Source organism: Crocodylus porosus, unplaced genomic scaffold (assembly GCF_001723895.1).
Source record: "Crocodylus porosus isolate Cpor-Errol unplaced genomic scaffold, CroPor_comp1, whole genome shotgun sequence".
Classification (NCBI taxonomy): Eukaryota; Metazoa; Chordata; order Crocodylia; family Crocodylidae; genus Crocodylus; species Crocodylus porosus.
Window position 1 is genome coordinate 21,070,890 of NW_017728948.1, and position 19,078 is coordinate 21,089,967.

General features: G+C 40.8%; 1 protein-coding gene across 9 annotated transcripts in view; it reads right to left on the reverse strand.

The window, feature by feature from the left end:
• TBC1D14 (TBC1 domain family member 14) overlaps positions 1–19,078 on the reverse strand; it is a 115,236-nt gene that overhangs the window by 22,520 nt on the left and 73,638 nt on the right. For all 9 annotated transcript variants that reach the window (XM_019553054.1, XM_019553051.1, XM_019553053.1 and 6 more), the window contains 5 exons: positions 14,312–14,430; positions 8,688–8,770; positions 4,693–4,810; positions 1,990–2,096; positions 837–917 (listed from right to left, as the gene is read on the reverse strand). In XM_019553054.1, coding sequence (XP_019408599.1) covers positions 837–917; positions 1,990–2,096; positions 4,693–4,810; positions 8,688–8,770; positions 14,312–14,430 — 508 coding nt within the window. The remainder of the gene's footprint in view (positions 1–836; positions 918–1,989; positions 2,097–4,692; positions 4,811–8,687; positions 8,771–14,311; positions 14,431–19,078) is intronic.

Here is a 19,078-nt window from a genome sequence, read left to right on the forward strand (position 1 = left end):
ATAGCATTTAAAAGAAATTTAAAATCATATTAGGAACTCTTCACTGGATCCTAATTAGGATGTCTTAAAATTGAGCAGGCACACTTTTCTCAAATGTTTTTTACTGGCAAATGCCCATGTATAATATTCTTATGGTTCTGCCCAACACCACTGCTTAACACGGAAGACTATCCTTGTAGAAGAAAATATCTTATTTTAAATGCCCACATGCATTTATTACCACTCAAGAGAGACTCCTTTTCCCAATGAGCTGGAAAATCTAGACCTGCTGAGTCTGCAGCAACTGCCTTACAGCACTCCCATAGATGCACTGCAGACAAGGTACTCACAAAGCTTCCATGAGACATTAAACAGAAATTTGCTACACCTAAACATTTGTAACACCTAAAAATATGTCAAAGAGTTTAGATCCCCCAGAACTATATACAAGGAGAAAAGCATCTTAAAGGTGTTACAACTTGAGCACTTACTAAAATGCTACTCATATAAAATAATATACCAATTTTATAAAGGCAGAAACAGTGAAAGTTTGTTTTTTTAATAATTCTAGACTAAAAGGAAAAAAGCAGTAAAGTTACAAGGCTTCCATCTTTTGCAAACCATAAAAATGATACAGCTATTTCTAGTTTCCTGTAGAGCTATTTTGAACCTATCCTTTTATCAACTAAACAACCCATAGCTACAGTGCTGTAACATTTCTTCTCTTTTCAAGCTGCATTATTTCACTTGAAACTACGGTAACTAAGGTTTGCTTTTACAGAACTATGCCTAAATTTTGGTACTGAAGGATAAGGTAAGCCCACAGTAATCAAAGTAGTACTAAATAAAACACTTACCTTCACACTCTACCTCAGCACCTCCTGTGCTAAGTGACCGCCACTTCTCCTTGGCACGAGCTAGGCAGATATCATAGAGTTCTGAAAAAAATCCATTTTTTTTTCTAACTCCATTTATTGAGGACATGCCAGAACACTATTCCTAATCATTAGAAAGATCTTTAAAAGTATCACTAAAATAAAACAGCTGAACTTCACTAAGGTTAGGGTTCTGGAAGATGCATTTCATGGTGGTATACATTTCTGATACAGCTAAGAGGACAGGCAACTAAAGGATTAACGAAGATTTAGTTTTGAGCTTCTGTTCTGAGTTATGTCCTCCACCATTCAAAACTCCACCCAGAACAATGTCGGGTAACAAACCCATCACTTCCACCCTACATCCATTTCTGAGGTGTCCACAACTACATAAATCAACTACTATACTACTGTACTGCTATCCTCACCAATAAGCATATGGGAAAGAGGACTAATTCCAACAGCAGGCTTTTTCTAAGTCCCTTTCCTTGCTCATGAGTCCAGTGTCCCATTTAGAATAATAATAATAAAAAAAATGAATCATGTACACTTGTAGGTACTATATAATTAGTGGTAATTCTATGTAATATCTTATTTTCTATTTAAAACAGAGTCATTAACTCAGACCTTCTCTATTTAATATCAAATCAGCAAGCAGCAATAACACTCTACCACCTTAAGTGACTTTGCAGAACAATAAAAGCCTGAGGCCACCCACACAATTTACTACCACATAAGGCATAAAAAGAAACTATACATTAATTGGAAGAAAACACAATACATCTGTAATGAAAGCAAAGCATAAGTAACTGTAAGCTCACACCTTAGTCTTCCCCACCCTATCCTCCAACTCAGGAGCATCAAACTTATACCCACTGTAGAAGGGCAAGAATTAAGGGTGGGCACCCCCAGCAAAATATCTGGGCTACATAGCCCCTTTGGAGATAAATTTTGTTGGCTGTGAGTTAACCTGCAACAGGTACATTAGCTCCCATTGCTGCGGCTTGTCCCACTGCCACAACCAGCCCATGAGGAGAGGGTTAAGTTTGTCACCCCTGCCACAACTGAACAAGAGTTTCTCCCATTAAAGGCTGCACTCCCATAATAATATAGATAGAATACAAATCAGACTCACCATGAGTTATATTTAACTCATTGCCAATAGCCAAGCTCCAGACTTTGCCTCGCACACTTGGAGGAATACCTTGCCACCACAATTCTCGAACTTTACGGGAACAGCACCTGTTTGAAAAACAAAACGTGTCCTACTGAAGCTGTATTTTGTTGCTCATTGTTGAGGTGTTTTGCTGCAGCTGAATGGTCTACGTAAGGAAGTATATCAGCATGCCAGAGACCTCCAAGAAATCAGCAGGGTTTGTTCAATATTCATTCATCATTTGGGGCTTTAATTTGACCTTTAACACAAAAAAGTCTCTCTTCTCAAACAGAAAGCTTATTTTAACTGGCGACATGCAACCATAACAGTTGTTCTGCCACTCTACCAGTGAGAAAAGACTTGAGGGGTAAGGCCTGGGAGGAATAAAAATGAGGGGACCCTGCTGGTAGCCAGGTATAAGTCAAAAAACAGGAAAACCCCAGACCTTCAGTATAAAATCCTGATCTAATCCACTTGTAAAAGCTTACCCTCCCCCACATTCAAGGCTCTGCCACACAGATAAGATATGTAACTTTCCATACAGTTTAATAGCTACAGCTCTCCAGGGATGCACTTTGCAAAGAAACAATAAGCAACACAGCAGGGTGGGGAAAGGACCAGTCAGTCAAGCACATTAAGCAGAACAGAAATATAGTATCCACTGAAGTGATGATCATTAGCCCAAAACCTACTGCAGGGAAATACGAAGGAGCATCTGACTACCCACGGCAAGGCTGCATTTGAAGGAAAGGCAAGGCTATAACATATTTGTCTAAAAGCATACTGCTGCATTAAATCACTGAGCCAAGTGGTTTCATTACTCTCTATCATTTGGCACATTTCTAAGGATCAATTAATTGGCAAGGAAAACTAATGGAGTGTCTGTTCCCTGTTGTCTTCACACAAACTAGAAAATGTCAATCAACAGCTAAAATTTAAGTAAAATTTACCAAAAGACAAAATTAGATTGTTAAATTATAAACATATATTCATAATTTATTTCTATTTAATTTACTCTTTGAATTCTCCAAACACTATTTTCTCTCACAGCTGCCTGGAACAATTTAATGCCACAACAACAAAGGTCTATGCAGGACTCAGTGCTTTGCTTTCCAAACAAGGAAAAAAAAATCAGCCCTAAAAATCCTGTATAGCTGAATACAGGTCTTCAGACACTGGCTGTTTTATAAGCATGCCAACTGCCTTTACAATATTTTTTAAAGTGGGTTTTAGTTCTGAAGAGTTTCACTATTGTTTTTCCTAGTTTTCTTTTCCACCACTTGTCACAGAAGACATCACACATTTAAATGAGTTACAAGAGTGAGCTTAAATTTATAAACACACATGAGCATATGCCACTGGTGCTCAGCCTCCAGCCCACAAAGCCATGTCATCCAGCCTGTGGGTTTCCCTGTGGGCCCTGAAATCTGGCAGCAGGGGAGTGGTGGCAGCATTAACTGCAGCTCCCGCTGCCAAATTCCAGACCTGTGAAGAGCCCTGCAAGGGTGGGGTCATATTTGAGTGCACTGGATCGCACCTGCAGACTGACACCTGGAGTCCGCTTAGGAACCAACACAGACCTGTGGATCCAGCTGTATAGGTTGAGCACTACTAGTATACAATAGTGAAGGTCAAGGGAGTTTGGCTACAAGTTTGTTGTTTTCCATCATCTTTTTAACAAAGGCCCCTATCACTAAGCACTTCCTTATCTTAGATCATTTCCAAACATCATTTATGTACAGATTATATGGAAATGGTTTGGAAAAGAAAAAGTAAAAACAAAAACAGGTCTTAAAATCGCACATTAAAACTAAAGGGACATTTAGGAGCTCACTGCTTTTCATTCATAGCAGTGTAGAAGAAAAAGTTGTTGTGATAATAGCTATCACTGAAGCCTGGATTCTATTTCAAATGCAATGGAGACCACAAATTATTGTTCTCAAAGCAAATATCTGCAGGTGTGTTCTAAAAACTGAAGGCCGGATAGGGCTACAGAACATACAACCACCTGCGTGCAGGATATAGGCCAGTGATCCCCACCAAGGGTGAGACACGGCACACTAGTGTACCAAAAGAGCAGCTGCAGAGTGCCACAAAAAACAATATTTTGTTAGCATTAGATCTACCCTAAGGGGCTGTCTACTGGCCTGGAAATTTAAACAACACTGCTACTGCCACTGCCCCTCCACTACCAAATTTCCAAGCTCTGCACAGCAGAATCAAACCCACAGACTGAATCTAGCCTGGGGACCAGACTGGCACTGCTCATCCAGCCTGCAGGACCAAACTGTTCAGCACCACTGCATAAATCTTAGACCACACCCACCATGCATACTGCTCCAGGTGTAAGAGTGAAGCATGCTGCCAATTTTAATCCAGAAAGAAATGTGTGCCCCAGGTATCAAAAATTTAAGAAACACTGGTATAACCATATGTTGAACCAAGCTAATTTGGAAAACATGAATCTACACTGAAGGTAATCAACAAATGGAATTAATAGAATTCCAAACCCTTTAGCAATATGAGCTGAATTAAACAGGCTAACTCCCATACACGTCACCTTTAAATTTTTATAACCACTAACTTCCAGCAATTTACATAAAAAAAAAATCCTTACTAAGTGTATTACCCCTCAGGATACAGGAGTTACTGTTAATTAAACTCAACACAACACAGTCTTACATAGTTTCCCAGTTGGGTAAGATTTCATTGTTCCAAGTTAAAACGGCATTGCCAATGCTTTCTTCCAGTTTACATCGTTCTTCCAGTTGTTTCTTTCTCCTCTGGGCTTCTTTAAGCTCTGCAGAAAAGCAATTTACTTTCTAAGTCATTAAGAATGAAACAAATACTTAAGTGTCAGTCACTACTTTATATATCTGAAGCTACAGTGACCCGCTCATTTAAATTTCAAAGAACATTCCCAATCCTCCACAACTGGCTATATATCATGGGTAATCATAACAGTGGGCATCAATAAATACTATGATTTAACCACAAGTTCAGATAACTTTAGATGAACTAGATGAAAGTTACAGGATATGGTTTCCTTTTTCTAAGCTACCACTTCAAATCTGAACAAGTAAAATGAAGCAACTGAAAGATGTAACCATCTGACAGCCTGCATGGAGCAAAATGATGGTTTCAGTCTCATTCTAAGTCTAAAAGTGTCTACATGGGACTACTTTCTGAATTCTGTACATAGCCCTTCCAAAATACAATTTTATGTATATTGTCAGGGCAGTAAGGGACTTTTCCACCATTGTATCTCATGCTAAAAACCTCATTCTTTGTTATTTTAAGACTTTCAGTATTTAAGGCTGTCAGGCAGTGTCTCTAAGCCTAGGAATGACACCATTTTTCCCAGGACAAATTGGGCCTGTGTTTGTTCCAGAACAAAAAAAGTCTTGGTACTGGTGTGTACACACATCATCCTCCAATCAGGCTTTGTGAGTGGCTCAATACACTGCCACTTTTCTGCCACTGATTCAATGATGCAATCCCAGGCAGATGCTCTTTGTAATGTCCCAGGACAAACTTAGCATTTCTTATCCCGTGAACTGTTTTAGGGTTTGTCCCAGGACAACAAACATGGTTGTCTGAACGATAGCACTGTCTGGGGATAAACCTGTTTCTCCTGGGACAAACAAGACATTCATTTGTAAGCCTGAGGAGTGCAAAATTAATTTCACTTCCCCCAAAAAACCCTTTAATCTATATTTCCTTTTCCAGGATTGATTTATATCATCCTAATATTCTCTATGTTGCATTCATTTTTCAATGTAACCTTTACAAACAAGACAGAAACTACTACATTGTAACATTGTGGCAGACACATTTTTATATAATTACATTACATTGGACCTGCATGTCACAAGAGATTATTCTGGAGATCAAGAACAGATCACAAACACCCTTTCAACTTGCCAGCACATGCGGAGCCTGGGATTGCAATCCTGGTCTTCACCTGCACCAGTGAGCTGGAAGCTGCATGCACTGCAGCCCTGCATGGGGCTGCAAGCACACAGCTTTGCAAGTGCCAGGCCAGGTAGGCAATTGGTTCAACCTGCTTGGCAAATTCAAAGCTGCGTGCTAGCAGCCTTACACATGCTACTGCCAGGCACACAGCTCTGAACTTGCCAAGCAGATGGAACCAATCAACTACCCTGCCTGACATGTGCAGAGCTGTATAACAGCACACGGTACACCCCGGGGAATTATGCGTCCATGCATTTTGTACATAACGCATTACCCATGCATAACTGCATAATTTTGCATAATTTAACTGTGGTGGGCTCCGTGTTTCCACCCACATACAAACCCCACATACACAAACCCATACCCCTTCACAAACCCCACATACACCAATACCCACACCCCCACACACGTCTACAAGCCCCACACCTTCACAAATCCCCCCCCATACACACATACCCCGCCACACAAAGTACCTGCATATTATTTCTAAAGGTTCAAATAGTATTATATTTAGTTTAATTTGTAAAAAAACCCATAGAAGTAATTAATTTGGCATAATATTGAGTTTTTCTGCACATAATTCCCTGAAGTGCAACAAGGGCTTTGAACTTGCCCAGGTGTGGGACCAAACAACTCCCCCCACCACCCCCGCAGTTCCAGGCTGGTTAGAGACCTTGGGCTGCCCCAGACTCCAGACTAACAATCAGCTGGGGTGGCATGGGGTACGCCACATGTTCAATAGAAAACCACCATGCAAACCAGGCACAAGATGTCCCGCATTAATACGGAACATCTTTCTGGCTTGTTTGTGATTTATAGGCACCATAAACAGGCTGAAAGGGCGGCCTGTTGCTATTTACAGAGCAATTTACATATTGCTCATACATAAACATAACATCTGCTGTAACATCTGCCAGAAGCCTGACTGTGGATGCTTTAGTTCACTAATGCAAACAACCTTGAGTAATTCAAGGTTTGGGGGTTTTTTTAAACACAATGGGAGAGATTTGCTTGATCAGGAACCACACAGGACTATGGCAATTGTTTTGTAATGTCTATTTCAGAATCATTTCTTTGTGAGCCTACACATACTTGTCTTCTGCTTAAGAGGAAAGTAGAAGACAAGTGAGTTTTTACTTTCCCTGAACCTTGACCTTACCCAGTGTAGATGTCTATCTATGGGCGTGTCTACACATTCATTAATATGCCTTAGTTACGGTGTTACCGTGTACTTAGTTACATTTAGTTTATTACTTGCCTAATGAAGTACTAAATGTGCAGTAACTACAGTTACTGCACGGTAACACTAGCACAGTTCTTTTGTGACACTTACTGCGCAGTAGCCTAATGACAATGCGCAGTAGGCTATTAGCATGGTTTTTGACCAGTCCACTACTGTGCAGTGTTATCAGGATAATGTGCCTTAAGTGTCTCGTGTAGATGCACCCTATATCTATTAACTATAACCTAAGTAGCACACTACTCTCACCCATACCACAAACTGGCTACCCCCCATACAGAGACCACCCTCCTTCGGACTGGTGCCTGATAACTGGACAACGATATTGGTGCTACATGTTCAGTTCTGTCACAGTTAGAGGGAGTAACTAGTTTGTTGCCAGTTACAAGACATTCAAAGCCTACAGAACACTTAAATGAGCAGGAACAGGCAAGAGGCAAGTCATTTGTCCACATCATCACCCTGCTCGCTTGTGTACCTAATGCTGTCCAGGAAGGCAGACTTAGTCATGTGCAAACCATCCTGAGCGCCCGCTCAAGTTTCCCATTGAGCTCTCACTTGTCTGCCTTCCCTTGCTAGGACACACAGGTGGCCAGCCAGACCTGGAGTCCCCACACTGAATCCACTATTCTGTTGTGCATGTGAGATGAGACTGGCACAGCAGCAAGGTGAGGACCCTGCCACTACCACTTAACTGCAGAAAAGACAGACTATTAACAGACCCTGGGGCAGGATATGGAGGAGACACAGGCCGTTATGTTCATTATATTGAGGACGACAAACTAATACAAACATAGTTAAAGGGGAACACCCCCTGCCCTCACAATGTTTCTATGTTCCCATTTCAGTATTCCAGCCCCAGCACGTTTTTACTGACATGCACTGACAGAGTATCCTAAACTTATCCAACAAGATTTTGGTTCAAATATTGGACCAAATTACAGGTGACCTTGTAATTCATCAGTCAAGCAACAGCAAATGCAGCCTATGATTTTCCAGAGACTTTATTCATTCCACAATTTTATTATCCTCACACTGCTTTATTCTTTGCAAGGCAGGTTTACTTGTTTTGGTAAACAGTCTGACAAGATGCATCTGGATTCCTCAGTATTGAAGGGGCAGGAAAGATACCACAACTGGGTGGCAAACAGTCCCTTTGACTTGGCGTGGCAGCATACTAGTCCTTTTCCCCTAATACAATGAGAATTTCTAATCCGCAGAATGCGGTGGAGATTCTGCACTGTGGTACTTTCATAAAGTTGTCATCAATCAGAATAGCCTATGGGCTGCTGTAAGTTTATGCCAAATGCCATCAGTCCCCACCTGGCCCAGAACCTGGGTGGTATCAAGGCAATTTAAAACCACCTTTGCCCTTCTGTGAGAAGCAGCACAGAATCTGTCCCCAGTATAGTGCAACATGTCTACTTTTTTTTCTCCTCACATAAGAATAAATTCCAATCACCTCTTTTTTTTGCTTGAACCACCATTTCTTCGTACTGTTGTCTGTGTTTCTGAGCTTCTTCTGCTGGTTTTGCAGGAAGGTTCCTTGATTTAAAAAAAAAGGTAACATTTAAATTTGGCGTGAATTACTTTAAAAGTTCTGGACACACTTGGAAAGATGCAAATCATACTACTTGCCAAAATATTTGATCAAAGGACAGTGTCAGTTTCTTGGAGAGAGATTTTCCATGAATGTCAGCAAAAAGAGAGAAGCAAAGAACACTGGCAGCATATACTCATTCTTGTACGTGGAAAAATGCTGAGTAATTTCCTTTTGTTTTATAATTTCAGCATTTATTTTAATGAGAATTCAAGCCCACAGAATCATTTTCATTAGGAAATGAAATATTTTGGTCCTTATCCAGTTTGAATTTAATAACTGCCTTACCAAATCAGACTGACTTTTCTTTCTACAAATCAAGCATGCAAAATGTTCATTCACTTTATCCCTCTTATTCGCTCACCAACTTTCAATTTCTCCCTCCCTCCCTTCTCTCTCCTCATTTTAAAAATGCTGCCCCCAAATTTTGCTGCCAAATCTGCTTACTCCAGTAGGAAACTTCACTCCCTTCCTCCAGACACCCATCACTAAAACCAAAGCCAACTTAGTTTGTGTTCATCCTAATGCTAGAACCCAAATAAACACATCCAACATACAAAATTCTTCTTTAGCTTACAGATAAGGATAATTCAAGCAAGTCCACCATAAAATAGTGAAACGGCAAACTATCGTATATACTCAAATAGAAGATGACCCCGATTATAAGATGATCCCAAATGATTACATTCTATATATGGAGAATTTATAAATTTGTTATAATTTTCCAGATATAGGATCTAATTATTGGAGGTTTCCCTTGAATTTGCCCCTTTCCCACTGCTACAGCAGGTAAAATAAATCTGGGGGGTCAGGTAGCCTTTTTTGCTCTCTACTTACCCCCCAAATTTTTCCCCTAGCAGCTCCTTCCCCCTCTCCTTAATGTCAGACCCTGCTCTCCCTGAGAACATAAAAGTGAGGATCAAATTTGGAAACAACAACCTTGGAATTAAACATGGCTGTAGGAATTTGCATATAGTAACCATCCACATAGTTCTTCCAGAATTGATGCATGTTACTTTTTTTTTTTTTTTTAAACTGCTGCAAGTTTTAGCACATTTGTTAATACATTTTTAAGCTGTACCTGGGCACCTATTTACGTGTAGTACAAACTATGCATGATACTAATCCAAAGCCAAAGTCTCATGATTTATGACATAATTCACTGTGCTGGGCTCCACCACAGTCAACAGCATTTCAAGCCACAGTGACTCCACTTAGCGCTGCTCAATATGGGTAAGTACTCCAGATACCCCCAATGAAGGAGCCACCTGCTATTTAGCCCCTATTCATAACTGGAAATCAGGTGGTGTTCTCGTCACAAGCCCTGTGCTGCTTCAAACATTTATATGTAGATGAGGCGTAGGGCAGCTTCCCCATATGGAGGGTGGGAGGGGGGCACATTAATCATATATGCACTAGACTGAAAGAGGGGGCAACAGAAGGATTCTGGATGAACTGTTTGGGGTTCCTGTTTTGTGATGTTTGGCAGGCATTTAAGGCTGGTAAAGAAACAGGAATCTTTGGAAATAGGAAAGGAAGGCATCTCTTAGATGTGGGAGTGAAGAGGAAGTCAAAATGTATGCAATGTATCAAAATGTATCAACATTATCTTCAACCAGTATGAAATTGGAGAATAACGGCTTACTCCATGTAAAATAAGTAGTCATTTGTTTTCTTAAAGACGGGGATGTAGATGGGTAAACTGCAAAAAGGATGTGTGTGTCTGGTAACTAATCCAAATGGAAAAGAAAAGTCTAAAATATTAGCCATATTTAAATGCTCCAAAATTAAGATTCAACTTTCTGCGATTATAACACTATAAAGAATTTAAGGAAGTAAGACTGTATGTTTACATTAAAAAAAGAGAAAAAAAAAGAAGAGAGACTGTTCTCATTTTCCAGCTCCCAAGCCAATTCACAGACTGTCTGAATATTTAAGGAAGTGTCACCTGTGCCCAAAGAATAATTGGAAAAAATATTTGTGAATTTTTAAAGTTTTTTTACATCCCAGTTGTTACTGCAAGTCTGAAAAGTCACTTTACCTACCAAAGCTACAAATTAAGCCTCCCATTTTAATATTGTTATCATCATGGAGTACTCTTTAAGATTTGGGGGAATAGGGGGGTGCAAAAGGGGGGCAGGGGAGGGGGGAAAAAAAAATCAATATATATGCATACTAGAATTTCTTTCAACCATTATTTTCTATATCACAGAAAAATAAATAGAAAAGGAAAGTACCAATTTCATAGGATCACAGGAAAGCAGAGCTGGAAGGGATGTCATGCGGTCATCTAGTCCAGCCCCCTGGCTCAAGGCAGGATGATCCCTGACTAAGTCATCCTAACTAAGTGTCTGTTCCACCTGCTCTTGAAAACTTCCAAGTTTTCAGTTTCTCTAGGTAGCCTGTTCCAATGCTTGACCATCCTCATAGTCAGAAAGTTCCTCCTAATCTCCAACCTAAATTTCCCTTACTAAAGCTTGAGGCCATTGCTCCTAGTCCTGTCCCCTACAGCCACAGAGAAAAAGCCCATCTCTATCCTCTCCATAAATCACTCATCAGGTATTTAAAGACTGTTATCAGATCCACGCTCAGTCTTCTCTCCTCCAGACTAAATAACCATAGTTCTCTCAACATTTCCTCATAAATAACTTTTCCAGACCTCTAATCATTTTCAGTGCTCTGTGCTGGAGTCTTTCCAAACTGTCCACGTTCTTCTTGAAGTGTGAGACCTAAAACTGGACACAGTGCTGCAGTCTCACCAGTGCCGAATAGAGCAGAACCACTTCCCTGGACTGGCAAGTGACATCCCCCAGGTCCTTCTCTGCAGTACTGCAGCCAAGCCAGTCATCCCCAGTCTATATATGTGCATGCAATTATTTTATCCTGAGTGCAAGTGTTCTCACTGAATCTCATCTGATTGACTGTGGACCATTTCTCCAGTCTATCCAGAACACTTTGGATCCCAGCCCACCCTCTGGAGTATCTGCAACACCACCCAATTTGGCACTGTCCACAAATTTTCTAAGCATGGACTCAATCCTGTTATCCAAATCATTAATAACGATGTTGAATGATACCAGATCCAGAACAGACTGCTGGGAAACCCCATTTGATACCTCCTTCCAACTAGACATTGAGGACTACTCACTGAGTATGATGATCCAAACCGTTATGTATCCCCATTACAATATTTTCATCTAATCTGTATTTTCATTTAGTTCGTATTTCTTATATTTCTAACAAGAAATAGAAGAAAAATTGTTCTTCCCCACCCCTTCGAATTGGATATTTTACCAAATAAAAACAAAATCTACTTTTCGAACTTTCATATATTGGCAGGGACCTGTAATCCTACCAGCTAATGAAAATAGCCTTTAGCTCTGCCCATCTGATAACCTAAAGCCAAGGCCAGCTAGCTGGGAAGATGTCACGCTTTTTGCTCTCACTGAACTCGGTGACTGACATTAAACATGCAAACACACACAAGCTATTTAAAACCCCAATAGGAAAAAAGCCAACTGTCAGCAACTACAACTCAGCAAAAAATGACCTCAAAAGTAATTTCTTGTACAGAATGTTATCGAATACCATTATGCTGAACATGAGGCAGTCCTAGTAAACAACTCTGCAGCAAACAGAAATGCATCCAAATGTGTCATTGGGAGCTCCTTGATCCAGCAACACTAGAAAACATTAAATGAAATGGCATCCTACAAAATCAATCCAAATTATCTATTTGCCCTTACATTTTACAAAGCATCAGCTGTGCACAAATGTCATACTTTTTCAGCCTGTATCATGTTTTAAGATTACACCAACAAAGCACCTGAAGAAATATAGCTGCTATAGATACTAGCCTCTCATGTAGTTTCGTATGTATGTGTTAAAACAATCACAAATTAGGGGTGCACCGACAAAGATTTTTTTTGGCCAAGACTGACAGCCAATTATTAAATCAACTATATTGGCTGATGCCAATCCAATTACTGATATTTAGTAATAGTGCAAGGCATTTTAAAGTACTAACGTAAATAAACCTTTTTTTGGCATACTCCAGTAGCCTCCTGAGTCACACGTATAAGCATCCCAGCACTTAAAAATGGCAGCAGGGGCTCATTCAATGAGCTTTAGTTCTAGTGTCACTGACACCATTTTTAAGTGTGGGGATGCTTTTAAGTGGAGCAGAGCCTAGAGGAGTTGGGGGCAGATGCAGGCTGCCTGCAGTGGGCTTGGGGCTCTCTATTCTGCTGCCTTTGCCCTGAGAGTCCCGCATTGGCCGCACATCTCCTGCCCGCCCAGCAGCGAGGTGGCGCAACTCTCCCATGCCCACTGCTCCCAAGCCCCTTCCTTCCCTCATGCCCCTTCTGCTCCATAGACATACCTGCAGGGAGCTGCACTCCACACTGCCCAGCTGTTTTCCTGGCCATGTACATATGTACAGCTGTGCACACGCATGCGGCGCCCCCTGCGTCTTATTCTCGGCAGCCCCAAGTGTGACCCCCTGCACACTAGGATGCTGCCTGTATGCAAGGGAAAAAAATCAACTACAATAGCCAAAAAAGCTGATAGCCAATAATGTTATTTCCCTTTTACTGGTGCCAATCTGATAGGCAACTGATATGTCAGTGCACCTCTATCACAAATACATAGCTTTGTAACTTAAATACATGACAAATTAACAATTTGATTAGAGAAAGTTTTACTTGATGAAAAATATTCCTTACAAATATCAATATATTATTCTGTTGTAAGGCTGTATATAATATCTAATTGTATATGCCATTATTTTGCAGCAAGTCAGATCATTCCGAAAATTCAGTAAGCTTGTTTTGGATAAAAGAATACTAAATTGCTGTCTGTCCATGCATGTAAAGTCAGATACTCAGTATACCTTTGCAAATGGCTGCCTCTCTTCGGAGAATTTAAGGGGAAAACTATAGTTCAGAGGCTTTCAAGAAGTCTGTTATTCATCTGATTTGTATAAGAACACTTCTGCTTACAATAAAAAGAATAAAAAGCTTACTAAATGCCCAACAGCCTTCATACTGTGACAGTGAATCCACTGCAGCAAATTCTTTATTATGTTGCTTCATTATTTATGGGAATTAGACATCTGCTGTGCAAGTAGGGCACAATATCCTAGCTTCTCTTAGTCCTTTCAGCAAAAGCTTAGTTTTTTATCCATGGGTTACCATTCACATAAATCAGCCTCTGACCACGGTTAACAAGAAACCTAAAAATCCACCACCAAAAGCAGACTGTAAATTCTTGTTTACAAGAAATTACTGTACCATGAAGTTACTTTTTTAATTGGTCTTATAAATGTACTATTTGCCTATAAAACAATTTGGATATGTATAATTTAAAACAACTTATCCAATTAATTATCTTATTCTACTCATCTGCAGCAAGAAAGAAACCTCTTTTCTATGTTTAGGGCATCTAATGCCATACTACAGACACCAAGTTTCTTTCCAAGAACTTACGCTGGCCTGTCTTCTAGAATAAGCGCGGTGGTGGAAAGTGGCTCAAAGTCAAGGTTCTTCCTCACATTCTGTTTAGGAGAAAGTGGCTTGTGAGGTCGTCCAGCTTTTTCTTCATATTCCTAAATAAAGAAGAGATACATCATTGGCATAGGAATGGAAGATAAAGTCTATACACCAGACAGGGCATAGATACAAGCAATGAAAACTCACTAAAAGAAATGTATAGAAGCTTCTCTAATTAATGATGTAAGAAATTATTTTACAATTTCTTGAACAAAAGTTAAATGTTACTTGTTTTTAGGGAATCAGATACTAGATACTGTACTGAGTAATTCATTTTTACTTCTCAGAAAGTAATCTAAATTTTATTTCTAGAAGAAATATTTTAAGCCTTTCATGTTGAAAATGCTTTACATAAATTGCTGATAAAATGCATTGAGTATGCTAAACATTTTAAGCTAATTTTTAATATCTGACCAATTATAGGATCTGGCCTATTATATATACTAATAGCCAACTGCCCATCAAGAATGACAGGTGGGGTTGGCAAGGAGGGGAACGAAGCGCTGCCACCCACTGCCCTGTGCTGCCACTGCTCTGCCTCCAGCCCCATGCACACACCCCGGCCTGCCCCCACCTCCCAGGTATGAGGGAGGGGGGAACTTGCACATGGTGGCTGCAGCCACCACCCAGCGCTCTGTGTTGCCACTTCTGCACATCCGGCTGTGTGTACCCCGCTCCCTCCAGCTCTCCTCCTTCCCTCCCGTCTGTTTTCAGGGCCCAGCAGTAGCAGGGCGCTGCTACTGTGCCCCCCCAACTCCACTTCCCTCCTCTCTGCCACCTCCCCCTCTCTGCCAGCTTTTGTCAGGGCCCAGCAGCAGCGGCGAGGTTGGAGTGGGGGAGGGGGGGCAAGGCCAATGCTGTGTTGCCAGCACTCTGCACTGCCACCTCCACAGAGCAGGGCTGGGAGCAAGGCCAGTATTGCTGGCCTCGCCCCCTCACTCTGTCCCCACCATCCGACTCCAAGAAGCAGGGCCGGGGCCTCGGCCCCTCAGTCCCTGCCATCATGGAGGTGCTCTGCCGTGTCTGTCCGTGCGGAGCACTCTGATTGGTTGTTTCAGTCAGCATTGTGATCGCTGCCAAGACAACCAGAGTGTGAATAAAGTATTACAGGCAGACAGACTAAGGCGTTTACGATATTAGAATGTAGACAAAACAAACAAAACAAAATCTTTTACATGCAAGACTGACCTTGAAATCGAAGGAAACCCCCCCCACACACACATGCTTTTTGAATTTATATCTTGCTAAAAGTCATTCCTCTTATATTTAAAATCATTTTCAGATATGTACCCAAATGTAACAAGTTCAATAAGATACTTTAACTCTGGTTACACAGAAAACTGTATTACTTATTTTAATCTGAAACACTGTTTAAGCTTGCAATTATTTAGTGAACACATTCAGCCTGAGGTTCTTGATTTGACCACATCTAGAACTTAAAACTACTGATATATTTTTTCTTTAAAAATGGTCAATTTAATGACACAGATGACATCAGCCCTTATATCACCTGATCTTCACTGGTGTGCCACAAAGTAAGTCATTAAATTAGATATATTGCCAGTATTTTACTCTGGTAATGGGTATTCTACACAAATACAATTTAAAAAAAAATACTGATATTTCATCAAGTAACAACCCAGAGGGAGGAAAGGTCCAGAATCACAATCACTGCATTTAGTTTCTACAGAGCAGCTTACCACCTCCCAAGAATATTTACTGCCATACACAGCCCTGATTAAAATAACACCTGTCCAAAACTGAGTCATGTAAGGAAGTACACTATGCACTTCAGAGAACATCTTTCTGATATATCCCTTTGATGTAAACCTCCCTTCACAAATGTTACAAAGTTCATAAAAACCCGTTCTGTAAATTATGTATAAAATAACTCAATTCAAATAGGCTGCAACATACAGCATTCTAAAACAAGTCCTAATATTTACTGTGAGGCACACAAATTATTAGTGTTGTAGCAAGAAACCTTTTGCCTGCCCCCTCCCTCTTCTCAAATGTGAAGCTCCTCCATATGGCAAAAGCCCCTTTTGCACTAGTTGCCCCCTTTGGGGATGCTCTCTCTTTTCTACTTTTTCTTCCTTCTTCTCTCCTTTTCTTTTATTATATTATTATTTTTATATAATGTGTACTTGTAGTGAAAATAGAGCTTGTTGATGCTTTTACAAATGTACTTTCAGTTTAAAAGTAAGTTGTACCATGTAATAATGTTAGCCAGGGCAGGAATCTCTGTATGGAGTGGGTCACTGAATGAATTATGGTCGATTGTGTAACACAGTAGCTAGTCTGAATAAACAAGTTAACAGTGGCAATTAACATCTACAAAACTACAGACCAAGAGGAGGAAAGAATCAATACAGAGCCAGGAACTCCCTGAAACTTCACTCTTAAAAGGTACTGGAAGCCCGGGTTTGAACTAATCAATGCTGAAAACAGACCCTTGGGGTTGAAATACCCCGATCAACCACTTCCAGAGCTCTATTCATCATGGCAGTGAATCAATCAAAATTCAACAACGGGCTCCTGAGACTGCACATACCTGCGGACATGACCCCTGGGGCTGATAGCTGTCATCCAGCAGCTACCAAGAGGGACGTCCCTCGAGGTCAATGACCGCTGGATTAGTTAAACCCGAGGATTGGGGGGTCACCAAGATCTGCCAGAGAGGAATAAAAAGCAGCAAAGAATGACCCTCAATGGCACCCTCTGACTGGACCAGCACCTTGCCTGTCCAGCCAGAAGGACCAGCCAGTGACCCCCTTCTGAAGCAACACTGCACTGAAAGAAGCCTCAACTGGCCATCGACAGCGGACTCCAGAGCTTGGGGCTAGGTATATCTTGATACTGGTGCTTAGTGTTCATAGCTAGCTACTTTGAGTGTGTGTGTGAGAGTGAATGTATGCGTCTGAGGGGGATCAGCACCAAGGTTTATGGTCTGACTTTTGCATCCATCCAATAAACTAGAATTTTACGACGATCCTGCGAGTTGGTCCTTTGTAGCCAACAGTGTTATATGTTTGAATTTTTTCAATTTTTATGTATGCCCTCTACTGCTAATACAAATGATGAAGTCTCTAGTTTCTACTGACCATATTTTAACAGAAAGCTGCTAAGCTCTGCTGATAGTTTGCTTTAGCAGACAACTAAAACATTCCAGAAACTACCATTAAGACTATTTCCATGTCCACACAGTGTACATTAGTGACATCTGTAGCAGAAGGGAAGACTACTGGTCCACCTCCTACCTCCCATCCCTTGCTGTTTCATACTTCAGTGTGAAGGGAATTGAAAACAATGCAGAAAGTGTCACTATGTCATTATAATTCCCATAATACACCCACACCTTGAATACTGCTTGCCGTTCTGGTCCCACCACCCCAAAAGGCTAGAGTACAACCAGAAAACGTTCAGAGAAGGCAAACACAAATAATTCAGGTGCATGAAGAGGCTTCCATACAAGTGACCAAATGAGCTAGGAACTTTCCATTTTGGGGCAAAGACCATTTGGAGGGTTGTATGGAGGAATATGACAAAAGGTCTATAAAATAATAAATGTGTGGAGAAAATAAATAGGGATTTACAGTTTACCTTCTCTCACAGTACTAGAACTAGGGGAGAAAGAAATTATTAGGTAGGAGGTTTAAATTCAACAAAATTTTCTAGTAGCACATTATTAATTTGTGAAATTCACTGCTGCAAGATGTTGCAGAGGCTCCGAATCAGGTTCAAAAGAGGAATAGACCAATTCATGCAGGATACGTCCATCACTAGGTATTAAACATCCCAGTTCCAAAACAAGACTTTGCAGACCTCCCAGTCCCAGAAGTTGTTAGAGAAATGGGGCAGGGGTGGCTGAATCTGGATAGGCCCTGTACAATTATTCTTCCCCTTAACATCTGCTCTGTCACAAAGATGCAAAACACTGGGCTAGATGACCTAGAGTCTGACACAGCATGGCATCTCATATGTTATGTTTAGTCATACTGAATCACAGATTGTGAAGTTACATGTGACAAGGAACAAATATCTAAGAAATGTAAGGCAACAAGAGAAGTGGGACGACATGCAACACAATGTGCAAAGGCAGGGGGTAGTGGCACAGTGTAGTGGGGGTGGAGGGGAGAGGATGTACCTGCACTGTGATGTGCCATGCTGTGCAGCCCCTGACCAGTCACTAGTTGGACAGCCCTCAGTTAGAGGAACCCTTATTTCCCAATGTAAGAACATAGGGATTGCCATATCAGATCATACAGCTAGTCCATATAATCCAGCATCCTGCCACTGACACGATGTTTCCAAAGAAGGTGAAATTTCACCTCAGCTCCCCTTAGTAGTGGTTTTTACATAGCTGTATGACAGTTTCGACAGCACTGGATGTATAAATTTCCTGTTCCTACATCTGTATTACAGGTACCATATTATAAATTTATCTGCAAAGCATGATCCTCTTATAAGGTAAGCAATATTTGTTAAATACCAGTAATGTATACTGTATTTACTCAAACTTAAGACAACCTTGAATTTAAGATGACTCCCCAATAATTAGATTTTATACATGGAAAAGGTATGTTTGTTATAATTTTCCATGTTTACTAGCTAAGTATTGGGAGGGTCATCCTTAATTCATCCCACCTACTGCTGGGGAGGCAGGTGGTGTGGGGAGGTCAAGCAGCCTGCCACCTCTGTCCC